We start from the raw sequence: 17,619 nt of genomic DNA, 5'->3' as shown, positions 1-17,619 counted from the left end.
TAGGTGCTATCTACTAAGGCAGGCTCTGAGGATGTACAGAGTGGTTTTCTCATCCCAAATCGCCCATACACTTTGAGTAAGAGGATCGAAAGATGAGATCTTGTGTCAAGTCTATGGCCTAACACAGGAATAGGCAAACTCAGCTTTTGGGACTACAACTCCCATCTTCCCTAGCTAACAGGACCAGTGGTCAGGGATGATGGGAGTTGTAGTCCCAAAACATCTGGAGGGCCGAGTTTGCCTATGCCTGGCCTAACACCTGCTCCAGCAGTCGGGGTAATCATATAATAAAAGTCCATTTTAATATTGCTGATTGCCTTGGAATCTTACGATGATGAGCTAAGGCATATAATATCTATGCACAGTAAGTTTTATTTTTGAAACTACAGTATTAAAATATTACCAGAATGACTACAGCGCAAGGAATCCTGGTTACATAATAAATGCATATGATAAAGGAAACTTGTGACTTCAAGTCATTTTTGTGGACAGATGGGTTTTATTTTGCTGCTGGTAAACAGCAGACACCTGACTGGCTCTTTTGTCTTTCCTTTCTCTATACTTTTTCAACGCAGCTGTTATGTGCTCATAATTTATTTTCCAGCTCCAATATCGAGCGCAGTCGATTCGCAATCTCCATTGCTTAGCGTAGCCGATCCTAGCAGCCGTCTTCAAAATGGGATCTTGATGATTATTTGGTACATCTTTCATACAGTGTAATAGAAATATCGACGGGCCTAAAGATAATTCTAGTCCAGGGAGCACCACTTTATGCCCAAAATAATCTAGACAGTTAAAGACTGTAGGCTCCTTGCAGGCAGGGACCAGCGGACTGGGTGTTACTGTATACACTGAATATGCTGCATTGAATCAAAGAGCCATAGCTAAGGGGTTCCTGATTCAAGATCCCGGGTTCAATATCCAGTTAGGGCTGGGAAAGTATCCTGTTTGAAATCCTAGAGAACCACTGCCAGTCAGTACAAGCATTATTGAGGTAGATGGACCAATAATCTGATTCTGTATAAGGAAGCCTTCTAGGTTCCTATGTATATACAGTTGTTGTTTAGTCGTTTAGTCGTGTCTGACTCTTCGTCACCCCATGAACCAGAGCATGCCAGGCACTCCTGTCTTCCACTGCCTCCCGCAGTTTGGTCAAACCCATGCTGGTAGCTTCCAGAACACTGTCCCACCATCTCGTCCTCTGTCCTCCCCTTCTCCTTGTGCCCTCCATCTTTCCCAACATCAGGGTCTTTTCCAGGGAGTCTTCTCTTCTCATGAGGTGGCCAAAGTCTTGGAGCCTCAGCTTCAGGATCTGTCCTTCCAGTGAGCACTCAGGGCTGATTCCCTTCAGAATGGATAGATTTGATCTTCTTGCAGTCCATGGGACTCTCAAGAGTCTCCTCCAGCACCATAATTCAAAAGCATCCATTCTTCGGCCATCAGCCTTCTTGATGGTCCAGCTCTCACTTCCATACATCACTACTGGGAAAACCATAGCTTGAACTATACGGACCTTTGTTGGCAAGGTGATGTCTCTGCTTTTTAAGATGCTGTCTAGATTTGCCATCGCCTTTCTCCCAAGGAGCAGGCGTCTTTTAATTTTGTGACTGCTGTCACCATCTGCAGTGATCATGGAGCTCACGAAAGTATATACAGTAAATGACAATAACAAACATCACAATTGGAGACAGATCTGTTGGAATGTAATGTTAATGTGCTGTCTAAAATGTATAAGATGTTATTGGAATGGGAGACGCAGGATAAGCTAGTAAAATCCTCAGTGATACAATGGGTAATAGATATTGGTTATAATATAGATATGGAAGCATGGGAACGGTTGTGGAACAGAGATATAAAATTCACAGCGTCTTATGGTTTATAAGAGAAAACTATATGAAAATGTTATATCGATGGTGTCTAACACCGAATAAACTGGCAAAAATGTATAAATCAAAATCGAATAAGTGTTGGAAATGCAAAAAGAAGGTACTTTTTATCCTATGTGGTGGTCTTGTGGTAAGGTTAAAGCTTACTGGGAAATGATATATAATGAATTGGAAAAGATGTTTAAAATAGCACTTGTAAAAAAATCCCCCAAAACCAGAAGCTCACCTTTTGGGAATTACTGAGGCAGAACTACCCATACTGTATAAAAAATTATTCATGTATGTGATTACAATAATGTTTTTTGTCCAAAAATGGAAAGAAGACATCCCAATGAAAGAAGAATGAATACAAAAATGTATGGAATATGCGTAATGGCAAAACTTACCGGAAAAAATAAGAATTCAAGGTAACAAACTTTTTTATTAAAAAATGGAAATGGTTTATTGAAATATTTACAAACAAACTGCAAACAGATAAGAACATTGGCAGGATTATTGTAATACATATTTAGTATATATTTAAAGTAGATAAATAAATGAATAAGCTAAGTTAATTTGGAATATGCAGGAAATATAAAAAAAATAATTGGAGGAACCGCAGAAAGAGGAAGAAAGTCAAGTTCTGAAATGTTAGAATGATTGTAAAACTATTGTAATGTATATATATAACTGAAAAACATAAATAAAAATTATAAATATCAATAACAAGCAAAATGGGTTGGTGTAATTGTAAAGCTTTATAATTCCAAATGTGAACATTCACAGAATGACCATTAGTTCGCCTGCCATCTTCATTATACACCTTTAGGCGCCAAGCAAAAAGATTCCTTTTCAGCCAATGCCCTTTTAAATGAGTTGTTAGAAGGGGGTGGGTTATTGGCTGGTTGGTGTCCTTATTTTTACTATGTGTTTTGCAGCTTTTATATTGTAATTTTATGTAGAGTTGGAAGGGACCTTCAGAGGTCCTTTAGTCCAACCCCCTGAAATGCAGGAATCTTTTGCCCGAGGTGGGGCTCGACCCCCCAAAACCCTGAGATTATTAATCTCATGCTCTGCCAACTGAGCTAGCAAGCTACAGTTCCCAGGAGACTTTGGGAGAAGGCACGGCTGCTTAAAGTGATACAGTCGTGCTTTAAATGCATAGTACAGACGGGGCATTAGCTGGGTGCAACTTGGAACATGTTGAACAACCCACTAACACAACATAAATACTGCTTTTTTATTGTTATAATTATAGCGACTTGTTTAGGGTCCCTCTGGAAATGTTCTATTTACATCTCTCTCTCTCACACACCCTCATCCCACGCAATCTAACTGTTTGGGTGCATCTGCCGAAGAATAATGACTCAGAAAGACGAACAATTAACTTTCCTTCTCCTTTTTCTCCGTTGTTATTGTGTTTGGTTGTGTTCCGTATCGATCTGTTGTCTTAGGCTGCTTAACGCTTTGTTCAAGCCAATTGTCTCGCTTGCTAAAACTCTTAATACTGTGTGTTTGTTTAAGGGGAGGCAGGAGAAAAGGAACGGCAGGATGGAGCCTTGATGACAAAGTCCCAGGACCAATTAATTCCTCCAGAAGCCCCACCACCTATTTCTCCCCCCACCCACCCCCTTTTTAAAACCCCATGGGCAGGAAAATGAAACAGATTTTGAGGGTAGGCCTTGCAACCAGCTAAGCTCTACCTTTAAGCCCCAGAAACTCTTGTCCTTTTCTTGGGCTCCATGATCACTGCAGATGGTGACAACAGCCACGAAATTAAAAGACGCTTGCTTCTTGGGAGAAAAGCAACGACAAACCTAGACAGCATCTTAAAAAGCAGAGACATCACCTTGCCGACAAAGGTCCGTATAGTTCAAGCTATGGTTTTCCCAGTAGTGATGTATGGAAGTGAGAGCTGGACCATAAAGGCAGCTGATCGCTGAAGAATTGATGCTTTTGAATGATGGTGCTGGAGGAGACTCTTGAGAGTCCCACAAACTGCAAGAAGATCAAACCTCTCCATTCTGAAGGAAATCAGCCCTGAGTGCTCACTGGAAGGACAGATCCTGAAGCTGAGGCTCCAAGACTTTGGCCACCTCATGAGAAGAGAAGACTCCCTGGAAAAGCCCCTGATGTTGGGAAAGATGGAGGGCACAAGGAGAAGGGGAGGACAGAGGATGAGATGGTGGGACAGTATTCTCGAAGCTACCAGCATGGGTTTGACCAAACTGCGGGAGGCAGTGGAAGACAGAAGTGCCTGGCGTGCTCTGGTCCAGGGGGTGACGAAGAGTCGGACACGACTAAACGACAACAAGAAGGAAACAGATGCTGGAGCCGAACTCTAGAACCCATTTTTTTAAGCCCCAGCACCCCTCCCCACCCATTTTACACAAAAGAAAATAGATTCAAGGGCTAAGCTCCATCACCCACTACTACTGTGTCACAGCCCCAGTACCTCTTTCCTCCTTTTCAAAAAAGAAAACAGGGGCAGATGTTGAATCCTGGAGCCCATTATGCCCTTGTTTGAACCCCAGCGCCTATCCTGACCTCCCCTCCCTTTCTTTTAACCCTATAGAAAAAAATAGGTGCTGGGCCTTGGAAGCCACTAAGTCCTTGTTTGAGCCCCAGCACCTCTTTCCCCTGCCCCTTAAACAGGGGGTGGGGGAGCTTTTCCATCCTGAGGGCCACATTCCTTTCTCGGCAGCCTTCCAGGGGCCACATGCTACTGGTGGGCGGGGCCAGTGGCAAAGTGGGTGGAGTTTCTACACACTTTTGCACAGGGCTCTGTTCTCCATCCCCGGACCTCCTTGGTATTCCTTCTCTTTGAGTTGCCTTGCCTCTTCCCTGCTGCTTTATAATCCAACAGGAACAAGAAAATAGGTACGGGAGCTGAGCGCCAGAGCCTATTACCACATGTTTGAGCCCTGGCACCTCTCCCGCTTTTGTTCCCCGCCCAGTAAGAAAAAAGAAAATAGGCACCGTATTTTCTTAGCCCCAGAAGCTAAAATTACCCCCATGTTTGAGTGCCAGAACCTCTCCCCTTGCTATTTGAAGCCAACAACAACAACAAAAAGGAAATAGGTGCTGTTGTTGAACCCTGCAACACAGTGGCGTAGCGTGGTGGGTGCAGGGGGGGCCGGCCGCACCGGGCGCAACATCTGGGGGTTAGGGTTAGGGGGCGCAAATCCACGGGTTAGGGGGCGCAAATCCACGGGTTAGGGGCGCAAATCCACGGGTTAGGGGGCACAAATTACTTGCCTTGCCCCGGGTGCTGACAACCCACGCTACGCCACTGCTGCAACATATCCCCCTTTCCTCTTGTTTGGGCCCTTAACCTCTCCTCTTCCTTTTAAAAATCCAGTAAGGAAATAAAAATAAAATAGGTGCAGGGGCTGAGTCCTGGGCTCATTTCCCTCCGTGTGTGAGCCCCAGAACCTCTATCTCTCTCCCTTTCAAAACCCAGTAGAGCGGGGAGAAATAAAGAAAATAGGTGCAGGGACTGAACCCTGGAGCCTTTTTCCCTCCATGTATGCGCCCCAGAACCTTTCTCTCTCTTTCAAAACCCAATGGGGGGGGGAGAAAATAGGTTCAGGGGCTGAGTCCTGGGGCCCATTCCTCTCCATGTGTGAGCCCCAGAACCTCTATCTCTCTCCCTTTCAAAACCCAGTGGGGGGAAAATAAAGAAAATAGGTTCAGGGGCTGAGCCCTGGGACCCATTTCCCTCCGTTTGTGAGCCCCAGAACCAATCTCTTTCTCTCTCCCTTTCAAAACCCAAAAGAGGGGGGGGGGAGAGAGAAATAAAGAAAATAGGTGAAGGGCTGAGTCCTGGAGTCCATTTCCCTCCCTGTGTGAGCCCCAGAACCTCTATCTCTCTCCCTTTCAAAACCCAATAGAGGGGGGAGAAATAAAGAAAAAAGGTGCAGGGGCTGAGATCCCTTCCCAAACCATTCACCAGCCCCTTTGCTCGAGCCCCGGCACCGATCCTTCCTCGCTCTTTAGGGAAGCCTTGGACGCCGCGCCCTTTCGCCGGGTCCGCCCCGTCCGAGGCGGAGCCGCAGCCGCGCGGCTGCCGGGCGGAGCGGGAGGCGGGTCCGGGCGAGGAGGATCCGGCCGAGGCGGGAAGGAGGGCGGCCGGCCGCCCCATCGTGGGGGGGTTTGCCCGGGAGGGAGGCAGGCAGGCAGGCAGCCAGCGCTTCCCCGCAGGGCTTTCCCCGGGGATCGATCTCGCACGGAGCCTCGGCGATGGGTCCGGTGGGGCTGCAGCTGCTCTCGGGGGCCTGCCTGCTCTTCTCCCTGGGCATGTTCGGGACTGGCCTGTGAGCGCATTTTTGGGTTGGGGGGCATTGGTTGTGGGGAAGGGGCAAGCCACGTCAAGGCCTGGGGTGGGGGGTTCTGGTTGGGTCAGGGATGTGGGGCTGTAGCAGGTGGGGAGGTGGATCTGCTGCCCTTCTTCCCCAGCAGGTGCCAGGCTCTGCCCCCGAGATAGACACGTGGGGCTCACAGAGCCCCCCCCCAGCGAAATACCGCCCTGTGCACGTGTGAATGCGACGTGGCTTAGAGTGTAACACGTATCGCGGTGGGGCAGCGCTCCAGCGACGTGTCTGTGGGTGAGAGGTGCTGACAATAACAGTTTTATGGGGCGGATCTACCAGGAAGTGGGTTGCTATGGAGCAGGATATATGGGCAAGAGCCCATATTCAGGTCTTTATTATTCTAGGTGTTTTCTCCCGCTCCCAACGACTTTTTGATTCAGTGCCACACTTATAATTTATGTGGGTTAAGGCATGGGGTGTGTTTTGATGTGGGGCAGGCAGAACCAAGGATGGTGTGGGGAACACAGACTACGTACACAGTTAGAGCACACAGACACCCCCCCAATAATCCTGGGAACTGTAGTTTGCTAAGGGCGCTGGGAATTGTAGCGCCGTGAGAGGAAACGACGTTTCCCAGAATCCTTTGGTGCAAGCGGGCGTGCTTTAAATATGAATACAGAAACGGGGTCAGCTGGCGCAGAGCTGGGTATGTGAGTGGGGGAAACGAGCGTGGATGGATCCAATGTTGGGGTGAAGAGATGTGGGGCAGAGCGGTGGGACGGGTGATGGAGCTATGGGCACACAGGCCAGTGGCGTAGCGTGGGTTGTCAGCACCCGGGGCAAGGCAAGTACCGTATTTTTCGCTCTATAACACGCACCCGACCATAACACGCATGTAGTTTTTAGAGGAGGAAAATCCGTAGGCATGCCACCCCTAGCCATTCCCTCCATAACACGCACAGACATTTCCCCTTACTTTCTAGGAGGAAAAAAAGTGAGTGTTATGGTGCAAAAAATACGGTAATTTGCGCCCCCTAACCCGTGGATGTGCGCCCCCTAACCCTAACCCCCAGATGTTGCGCCCGGTGCGGCCGGCCCCCCCTGCACCCCCCACGCTACGCCACTGACACAGGCGTCTGGTTGTAATCAAATGGGGAACTACGTCAGCCTCCATGACGACAAGGTATCCTCTCTCGCCTCTTCTCCAGGTCTGACCTGAAGCAGATGTTTGCAACCCAGAGTGTGGAGAACATCCAGTTTCTGCCGTTCCTCACCACCGATGTCAAGTATGGCTTGGGACTGGTTGGGGGAGCTCTGCTTAACGTGATTGTGGAACCTGTGGTCCTCCAAACGTTGATGGATTCCACCTCCAACCATCCCTGCTGGCTGCAGGGGCTGATGGGAATTGGAGTCCAACACAATCTAGAGGGCCGCAGGTTCCCCTTTGCTGCTTTATACCTCTATAGGTGCATTTAATAGGTGATCCCTGATTGGTTGGGACCACCTGTGTCTAGGACAAGGGTGGGGAGCATGGTGGTCCTCCAAATGCTGCTGGACTCCCATCACCCCTGACCTTTGGCCATGCTGGCTGCAGGGGCTGATGGGAATTGGAGTCCAACACAATCTAAAGCAGGGGTCAGCAAGCTTTTTCAGCAGGGGGCCAGTCTACTGTCCCTCAGACCTTGTGGGGGGCCGGATTATATTTTGAAAAATAAAATAAAAAATGAACGAATTCCTATACCCCACAAATAACCCAGAGATGCATTTTAAATAAAAGGACATATTCTACTCATGTAAAAACACGCTGATTCCCGGACCGTCCGCAGGCCGGATTTAGAAGGTGATTAGGCCGGATCCGGCCCCTGGGCCTTAATTCGCCTACCCATGATCTAGAGGGTTGCAGGTTCCCCATCCCTACTTTACACCTCTGTAGGTGCATTTAATAGGTGATCCCTGATTGGTTGGGATTGCACAGCGTGTCTTTGGGTGGTCGTTGGGCAAGTCTGCACAAGTGCAGAGGTTTACCCTTTGGGGTTGGAGCTGCAACCTGGGCGATGTAAACAAGGTTGTAGTGTGAGCTCTGCTAAAAGCAGCAATTGTTCTGCACCAGAATCTGCAGGCTAAATAAAGCATATTTTTCTATGGCTGCATGATTTCTTATTTTGATTGATTCATACTTTATTCTTCTTTTTTAATTAAAGATTTTCCTGATTTACAAAAGTATGTGCAATGTCTCTCGTATTTTTTTTCATGTAACATTATTTTTTTTAAAAATAATACTTTATTCTGATTTGCTACTCATGCAAGACACTGAATGATGATGATGGTGATAATAATAATAGTAATAATAATAATAATAATAGCAATCTGCCAGAAGATAGGAAATGAACATTTTTCTTCCCCTCTTACATTATCTTTATTATCATCATCATTATTAACTTCATTTGTTGCATATCCACTACAAAAATGTCTTGAGGCAACATAACAATACTGAAAAATGCATTATATTTTAGGGCATCTAAAAACAACAAGCACTCAAAATGATCCCCGGCTGTATTGCTAAGCCCAACTATTGGGAATAATATTGTATTCAACAGGTCTTGCATCTGAGTAGACATGGTTAGGGCTGTGCTGTAATTCAAAGAGCAGCAGACAGAAACCCCACCTCCCTCTTACCAAGTATGCATGATTGTCCCATGAGGACTAGAGACTTGACATCTTACAAATGCAGCCTGAGGTTCTTGGGACGCAGAGATCTTGCACCTGGTAGGCCATGATTCTGCTACAGGCTAACTGAGCTCTGGGTGTACATGATTGTGATATGGCCATTAGCAGAGATACAGTTCTTTTGGCACCCAGACCCCTTCTGAGGTACGTCCTGTGCCGGCTACACTGTGTGATCTGGAGTTACCGGAATGGCTGTCCTCGTTAAAAGCAACAACTTTTACCTTCTCTTTCCCCCTCAGTAATTTGAGCTGGCTGAGTTACGGCTTCCTGAAGGGAGACTGGACTCTCATCCTCGTCAACGCTGTGGGCGTGACGTTGCAGACTCTCTACATCCTGGTCTACTTCTACTTCAGCTCCGAGAAGGTGGGTGGGGATTGTGGCCAAAATCAGACATGTTAACCACATTGGAAGAGCCCTGCAGGATCAGGCCAAAGGCCTATCTGGTCTAGGATCCTTTTTTCTGGAAGGCCTAAACCCTTTCTCCCTGAGATGCTGGCTTTTTACACACAAGGAGGACTTTCCTAGCTCGGGACCCCTGCACCTGCTCAAGTGGTACAGTCCCAGGATGCCTGTACCATGTGCCGTTTTGTAACGAGCGCTCTAACTGGCTCTTTCCTGGCACCCTCAAGCCTACATTCAGAGGCTGTTGACTCAAGAGGGCTGGTATCTTGAATCAACAACGGGCCACCTTTTGATGGGCCATAAATTTTCCATAGTGCTCCAGCCACGCCTGACTTACTATCCCTGGGTCACTTGCAGGGCACGGCGGAAGGATGGAGGGAGACTTCTGTATTACACACACAAAATCAGCGTTTTAACAACCAAGTGCCTTGCATGATTTTTTAAATGTATATATTTAATGTGGATAATGTATATAATTATTATTCATTGCGCTTCTTAAGTCACTTTTCTGGTGAAACAATAAACTCATAGCAGCTTCCAGTAGAATATGAAAAATTGAAACCAAGCTAAAATATAGCTTGGCTGGTAGCACATGAAGACTCAAGGTCATGGGTTCGAGCCTTGCGCTGGGCAAAAATATTCTTGCATTGTGGGGAAGTTGGACTAAATGGTCCCTTCCAACTTTACAATTCTATGATTCTATGAAAAGATAATAAAAGCTAACAACGTGCATAGACATCAAAGGTGGTCTAACACAATACTAAAATACGCCATGATATACTGTATAAAATTTGCTAATTTAAAGAAAAATTTTTACCCGATCCTTAAAAATAACTGGTGGTGGTTCCAAGCATAACTTCCCTGGGGAGAGACATGAGCGCTTAAGGTGGTTATGCTACTGCTTTTAAGTTAAGGTTACCAGATTTTTTTCAAAGAATCCGGGGACACTTTTTTTAAAAAAAGAGGGGGGGATTATTTTTAAAATTAGTTATTTTTCAAAAAAGAAGTAATATCTTCTCTTCTGTGGTCTCCTCTGTTGCGCGGCCTTCCTCTGGCCCCAGCCTGCTCTCTTGGAGTGCTAGCCGCCATGGAGTAGGCTTGGGCCAGGCCTGGGCAGTCGGTCAGGTGGCCAGGCGCTCTCGCTCCTGGCTCGATTTGGGACATGGGGGGTCAGCGGTCCCCCCTGTTGACACGCCGGGTGTCCCCGGTTCTCCCGTGGTAGCAGCAGTCTCAGCAGCCCAGAGCTGGACTGGGAGCACAGTTGGCTCTGGCTGGCTTCAGGAGCTGCTCGCTGCTGTGGCGCCCACCGTTTTGCCTCGCCGGAAGTCCCCATATGATGTCTTGTGCCGTTGAACCAATCACGCAACATTCATTCCCTACTAATAAATCTACAACACTTAAAATATAAATCCGGGGACATTAAATGAAATCCGGGGACGGATTTTGTCCGGGGACAGATTTGTAAATCTGGGGACAGTCCCCGGGAAATGAGGACATCTGGTATCCATATTTTAAGTACATGGTGCAGATGGAAGCGAGAAAATAGGATCCCGATCTTATGTAGAAGTCCGGGATGGGCAGCCTAATGGTTAGATTCCAGCTTTCATCAGCCCCAACCAGTAGGATCCGTGGTTTGGCATGATGGGAGCTGTAGACCAGCAGTATCTTAAGGGCTATCTGTGTCCCATCCTTAGTTTAAATAAGGAATTATTTAAATAATAATAAATGGAGTAGAAGTTTAAATAGTGAGTGTTGTTGATTCCAAACAACCACCTCCTTTTCTCTTCCCTCGTCTAGCGGTCTGTGCTGTTGAAGACCATGGGCTTATTGGCAGTGCTCCTCCTTGGCTATGGTTACTTCAACCTGCTGGTTCCGGATGTTTCCGTGCGCCTGACGCGCCTGGGCCTCTTCTGCAGCCTCTTCACCATCACCATGTACCTCTCACCACTGGCTGACCTGGTATGCTACAAAAAAAAGAGATTGCCATCTGCATAAACCAGCATATAGGAGTAATATTGCCCTTTCGACAGAGGAGACAGGATGCAGCCATTGTGGCCAGTAGCTACTGATATTCCCATTTCCTACTGGAATCTTCCGGGCCCCTTCTCAAGCCATCTAAGTGGGCGTCCGTCACTACATCTTGTGGGAGTGAGTTCCATAGGCACCGTGTGAACCTAAGACCATATAAGAAAGAGGTTGGTTGCTGGGCCAGGCCCAAGGCCCATAATAGTCCAGTTCTCACACGATGGCTGACCAGACGCCTCAATGGGCGTTGCGGTTCTATTGCTCTACGCATTTCAGGGCGAACCAGTTTTAATCGAGGCAATTCAAAACCATCATTTAAAATCCCCAAGTTTTTTTTAAAAAGGGCTGATTTGAAATTGTTAATGGAAACTCAAGATTGCCGCTGGCACACTGTATGTTTCCTGAGCGTACATTTTCAAGTTTTGGGGGGGGGTTTCCACCCAGGCAAGCCAACAGGCATGAACCGAGTTTCAAGGGCACATTTTTGCCAGGGAAAAAAACACCCGAGGAGGCTGCAAAGCAGGCATGGCCTGGTGAGAGTTCCAAGGGCCAGATAGGAAGGTTTAGAGGGCCGCATTTGACCCCCAAGTCTGAGGTGTGTCTGCTCTCTGGTCATTCAGCTGACCAATTAAATATAGCATCCTGGAAACTGTTATTTGGAAGGGCCAGGATATAAACGGATTAAGGGTATTGTTGGTTTTTTAAAAAAGAAATGATTAAGATAGGTGAATTTACGACTAAATAAGTGCCTGCCCTCAGATGGCATAGCGCTATCAGGCGTAGTCATCCCTGTGGCTTCATCCTGTGTTGCATAACTCTCTGCTTTGGCCCCGATCCCATCCCCACCCTGCTTAGCCATCCAAAACATTTGCGCACCGCAGCTCAGGTGTCTAGAGAGGCCGGTGCCATTTCCTGTGATGAGACAACGGCAGGACCGGAATCTTCCGGAAGCCAGGCTTGCCTGCCAGGTGGCGGCGTGGCAAGTCCTTCATTATTATTGTTTTCTTAAGGTGAAAAGGAAATGTCCTTATTCAGAGAGAGAGAAAGAGAGAGTGAGCATTCGTGATCCCGAGAAACCAGATAAGTTGCAGGACTCAGGTTGTTGAACGAACACACTGGTCCCAGTTCACTTGGAACTGGGAAGTGTGGTTTGGTGCAGGGATCTGAGAGGAACTAAGGCCTGCGGGCCAAATTCAGCCTTTAAGAGGTTTTCGTCTTCTTTTTCTGGCCTGCATGACTTTTCCCAAACTAGACCTCCAGCTGTTGTTGGACTACAACTCCCATCACCCCTTGCTTAGCAGAGCTAGTGGTCAGGGATGATGGGAATTGTAGTACAAAAACAAGCCGGAGACCCAAGTTTGGGAAAACCTGGCTCTGGGTGTAGTGGTTAAGAGCAGTGGACTTGTAATCTGGTGAACCGGGTTCGCTTCCCCACTTCTCCACATGCAGCTGCTGGGTGACCTTGGGCTAGTCACACTTTTCTCTGAAGTCTCTCAGCCCTGCTCACCTCACAGAGTGTTTGTTGTGGGGGAGGAAGGAAAAGGAGAATGTTAGCCGCTTTGATTTTTTAAAAAAATATTTTATTAAGTTTTATCAATAGAAAAGTTCAGAAAAATACAAAAACAGAAAAATACAAAATTACAAAATACAAAAATACAAACATTAAACACAAAAAGAAGAAAAAACACATATAAAAGAAAACAAAACTCCCTCTTTTTTGATTTCTCATCTTTAGTTAACTTATTTTCCTGACTTCCTCACGCCTCCCTTTTTTGTATCCCTTTTAAAAATTGGTTCAGCAAATTCATATCCTATTAGTTTGTCTATTATCAATCCCATCTTACATTTTACCTTGTTGCTAGAACCCCTTCAATTCATTTCAATGTCATCAGCATTCAAAAATTTTACAATATTTCTGTAAATAAGTTTTAAATTTCCTAATTTAGCCACTTTGAGACTCCTTAGGTTAGTGATAAAGGGGGATATCAAATCCAAACTCCTCCCCCTTCTCTTCCTCCTTGCTGTACCCTCTCCTTGAGAGCTTTTTCCTGGCGAAAATGTGTCCTTAAATAGCAATTGCCTGCCTGCATGGGGGATGCACGTGTGTGTGTGTCTGTGACTGACAAGAAAACCACCTGCTGCACAAAGGGAAGAGTCAGACCTGATACATAAGAAGCTGCCTTATACACAGTCTATTGATCCATATAGCTCAGTATTGTCTACTCTGAGTGGCTGGGGAAACCCAGCCAGATGGGCAGGGTATAAATAAATTGTTGTTGTTGTTGTTGTTAATAATAATAATAATAATAATAATAATAATAATAATAATAATAATAATAATATTCTGACTGGCAGCAGCTTTCCAGGGTTTCAGGTTCCGCACCAGCCCTACCTAGGGATCGAACCTGCGACTTTCAGGTCCTGCTGGCAGGTTTCCCATCGGGGCATGTGGTTGGCCACTGCGAGACTGGGATGGGGACCCAGGTGGGCTTGGGGGTCAGGTCCAGCAGCCAGGCTCGGCTTCGGTCCTTATGGTCTGAGCACAATTCAAAGTGTTGGTGCTGACCTTTAAAGCCCTAAACGGCCTCGGTCCTGTATACCTGAAGGAGCGTCTCCACTGCCAACATCCAGCCTGGACACTGAGGTCCAGCGCTGAGGGCGTTCTGGCGGTTCCCTCGCTGCGAGAAGTGAGGTTAGAGGAAACCAGGCGAAGGGCCTTCTTGGTAGTGGCACCTGCCCTGTGGAACGCCCTCCCAGCAGATGTCAAGGCAATAAACAACTACAGTGGTATCTCGGGTTACAGATGCTTCAGGTTACAGACGCCTCAGGTTACAGACTCCGCTAACCCAGAAATAGTACCTCGGGTTAAGAACTTTGCCTCAGGATGAGAACAGAAATCGTGCAGCGGCAGCAGGAGGCCCCATTAGCTAAAGTGGTACTTCAGGTTAAGAACAGTTTCAGGTTAAGAATGGACCTCCAGAACAAATTAAGTTCTTAACCCAAGGTACCACTGTATTTTACTTTTAAAAGACAACTGAAGGCTGTTTAGGGAAGTTTTTAATGTCTGACGCTGTATTGTTTTTAATATTCGGTTGGAAGCCACCCAGAGTGGCTGGGGAACCTAGCCAGATGGGCGGGGTATAACTAATAAATTATTATTATTATTATTATTATTATTATTATTATTATTATTATTATTGGTTCTGACACCTCTGAACCAGACAATTCTTTGCGTCTTCTCAGGCCAAGATCGTGAGGAGCCGCTCCACACAGTGCCTCTCCTTTCCGCTGACAGTCACAACCTTCCTGGCTTCGGCCTCCTGGACCTTGTATGGGATTCTGCTTCAGGATGTTTACATTGCGGTGAGCAGCGCACGTTTGTGTGCGCCTGATTTTTGTGCACGTGGAGGTGGCCACGGCAGTGTCCGATGAACGGTTGTGCCCCCGTCTCTGCCCTCTGATAAATCATGCGGCATTGATTTTAATTAATTAAACGGAGAGGCCAGTAAACCACCCTTGGCAGAGAGGAACACGAGAGCGGGTGGTGGTGATGCAATTGGATTTTTTAAAATCGGTTTTTCTCTCTCCCCCCCCCTTTTCTCCTGTTTGCCCTTCACCTCGTTCCTCCCCATATCTCCCTCCCGGGTTAAGAGATTTTAAGATGCTGCCTTATGCAGAGTCGGATTTTTGAGTCCACTGAGCGCAGTGTGGTCTGCACTGACTGGCAGTGTCTCTCCAGGGTTTCAGGCGGGGGGTCTCTCTCCCAGCCCCCCGCGTGGAGAAGTGCCATTGGGGACTTTCTGCAAGCAAAGCAGACATAGCTGTCAACTTACAGATTTGAAAATAAGGGACCAGCAGCCTCGAAAATAAGGGATCAGCAGCCAAAATAAGGGATCAACAATTACTTTGATAAAAAACATATTTTGTTGCGTGCAAATGGCTTTAGATACCTATTAGGTCCATAAATTACCATATAGCATACATTCAACACAAAAAACAGCAACAATTTGTTGTTGACAAAGCACAGCTGGACATAGAAAGGGCCCCATTACCTTCAGTAGCTTATTTAAGGGACATCATCAATAAGGGACAGCGGCGGGACATGGCGGCTGGGATAAGGGACTGTCCCGCCAAATAAGGGACGCTTGACAGCTATGAAAGCAGATGGTCTGCCACTGACCTCCTTTCTGCCTCTTCCAGGTCCCCAACGTGCCAGGCATAGCCACCAGCCTCATCCGGTTCTGGCTCTTCTGGCGCTTCCCTCCGGACCTCAACAAAACCTACAAGTCGCTGCAGGCCTGAGGACCCAGGGGATGGGTTTTATGACCGCCCTTGGCCAAGGAAGGGGGAAAAGGGCTGAGTTTCGGCTGGGTGTGGCTGCTGCGTCCCTGCTCTCCTTGCGCCCTCAGGAGCCCCTCCCCCCCCCCCGCCGACCATCCGGCCTGTGCAAGTGGACTCTGCAGCAGGAACAATTCCTCCTCCATCTTGAGCTGTATGGTGCAGACTGAAAACCAGGGAGCCAGAGCAGGAAAAGGATGAAGGAACCAACCCACTCTCTCTGCTGCTTTTCCAGGGTACAACAGTGTTCCTCCGGGTGCTGCTGGACTACAACTCCCATTATCCCTGCCCATTGGCCGTGCTGGCTGATGGGAGATGGAGTCCTGGAACACTGTTGAACTGCAACTTCCATCATCCATGCCCACTGACTGTGCTGGTTAGGGGCTGATGGGAACTGGAGTCTGTGAACATTGTTGAACAACAACTCCCATCATCCCTTGCCCATTGGCCATGCAGGCTGACAGGAGCTGGAGTCCTGGAACATTGTTGAACTACAACTCCCATCATCCCTTGCCCATTGGCCATGCTGGCTGACGGGAGCTGGAGTCCTGGAACGTTGTTGAACTACAACTCCCATCATCCCTGCCCATTGACTGTGCTGGCTGATGGGAGCTGGAGTCCTGGAACATTGTTGAACTACAACTCCCATCATGCCTCACCACTGGCTGGAGCTGATGGGAGTTGGGGTCCAGGAGCATCCTAACCAGCCACCCACATTCTTCACCCTAGGCCTAGGAGGTGTAAACGTGGAGACCCCCCTGCTCCCCAAAAAGAAAATGCTGCGTGCCTCCTTGCCTTAATGCATTACTTCCAGAAGGCGACTTTCTCCCCCCGTTCTGTGGACAACCGTTTCTGCCGCCCGAGCAGTGAGGACTTCACAGTTTCCGCCTCCGTCCTCCGGGAGTGCCTTTTGACCAAGTTCTCTGCCCCTGCTTTCCCCTTCGTCTCACTGCCCCACAAACGGCCCCTCGGCCCCTGTCTTCTTCCCCCAGTCTCTGGAGCGATTCTTCTGCTCTGAGCTCCGCAAGAGAACTTTCCTAAGAAGCTGTGACTTTCCACACGAAGTGCCTTTTAATAAACCAGGTTGTTTTCTGGGAGGAGAACGCGCATTGAACCCTCCTTCTTTCTGTGTAGGAATTGAGGAAGCTGCCATTATACTGAGTCAGGCCAGCTGTCCATGTAGTTCAGTATTGTCTACACTGACTGGCAGCCGCTCTCCAGGGTTTCAGGCAAGGGTGTCTCTCTCTCTCTCTCTGCCAACCAGGTGCTCTGCCACTCAACTGTGGCTCTTTCCTAGAGATAAAGGAAGGTTCCAGTCCTCATGGGTTGATTGCAATAGGAACATGAGAAGCTGCCTAGCTCATTGGTCCACATAACTCAGTGTTTTCTACTTCACCGGCAGCAGCTCTCCAGGGTTTCAGGCAAGGGGTCTTTTCCCAGGAGATGCCGGGGATCGAACCTGGAACCTCCTGCGTGCAAAGCAGATGCTCTGCCACGGAGCTACTGCCCCCTAGAAATAAAGATCCCAGTCCTTTCTTTTATCCCGGAGAGGGGAGTTGCCTTCTCTGGATGCATCTAATTGACTACTATAAGAAACAGGAAGCTGGACCAATCGAGCCTTTGGCCTGGTCCAACAGCGCTCTTCGGTTGGTTGGTTTATTGACAATTCCGTGCATTTGGTCCCCTGCTTCTCGGCCAAAAAGACTTCCAGTGGCCTACATCAATTAAAACAAGGCAGTCCTTCCCCACAGGCTTACAACCTGAAAAACAGCAAAAGAGGGAAGAGCATCAGGGAGGGAAGAGGAAAGAAAGCAAACTCAGGCGCCAACTCTCAGATAGTTCTTACATAATGACTGGCTGGAACAGAAAGAGCCCAGGGGTAGTTGGTGCCCTTTCGGCAAAGCTGGTGGAACGGCCCTGCTTCTCTCTTCATCATCATCATTTTTAAT

At 47.7% G+C, this 17,619-nt stretch overlaps 1 protein-coding gene across 2 annotated transcripts; it reads left to right on the top strand.

Moving 5' to 3' along the window:
- Positions 1–5,951: 5,951 nt before the first annotated feature.
- Positions 5,952–16,773, top strand: SLC50A1 (solute carrier family 50 member 1). 2 transcript variants are annotated; one of them, XM_081173873.1, is made up of 6 exons: positions 5,952–6,181; positions 7,387–7,464; positions 9,145–9,268; positions 11,105–11,266; positions 14,576–14,695; positions 15,533–16,773. In XM_081173873.1, exons 1-6 carry the CDS (start codon positions 6,108–6,110, stop codon positions 15,632–15,634), a joined length of 660 nt encoding a protein of 219 aa, XP_081029999.1. In that variant the 5' UTR covers positions 5,952–6,107; the 3' UTR covers positions 15,635–16,773. The 2 variants fall into 2 exon arrangements, with proteins under 2 accessions (XP_081029999.1, XP_081030000.1); XM_081173874.1 differs by lacking the exon at positions 5,952–6,181 and adding an exon at positions 6,317–6,472.
- Positions 16,774–17,619: the final 846 nt, after the last annotated feature.

This window comes from Podarcis bocagei, assembly GCF_964188305.1.
Source record: "Podarcis bocagei genome assembly, chromosome: 16".
In the NCBI taxonomy this organism is placed as follows: Eukaryota; Metazoa; Chordata; class Lepidosauria; order Squamata; family Lacertidae; genus Podarcis; species Podarcis bocagei.
The sequence above is the reverse complement of the archived record's forward strand: the minus strand, read 5'-3'. Positions and strand labels throughout refer to the sequence as shown.

Coding starts and splice junctions, on each gene's coding strand:
- SLC50A1 (XM_081173873.1), top strand. CDS start 6,108: ATGGGTCCGGTGGGGCTGCAGCTGCTCTCGGGGGCCTGCCTGCTCTTC. Junction 9,269..11,104: donor TCTACTTCAGCTCCGAGAAG/GTGGGTGGGGAT, acceptor TCCCTCGTCTAG/CGGTCTGTGCTGTTGAAGAC. Junction 14,696..15,532: donor TTCAGGATGTTTACATTGCG/GTGAGCAGCGCA, acceptor TGCCTCTTCCAG/GTCCCCAACGTGCCAGGCAT.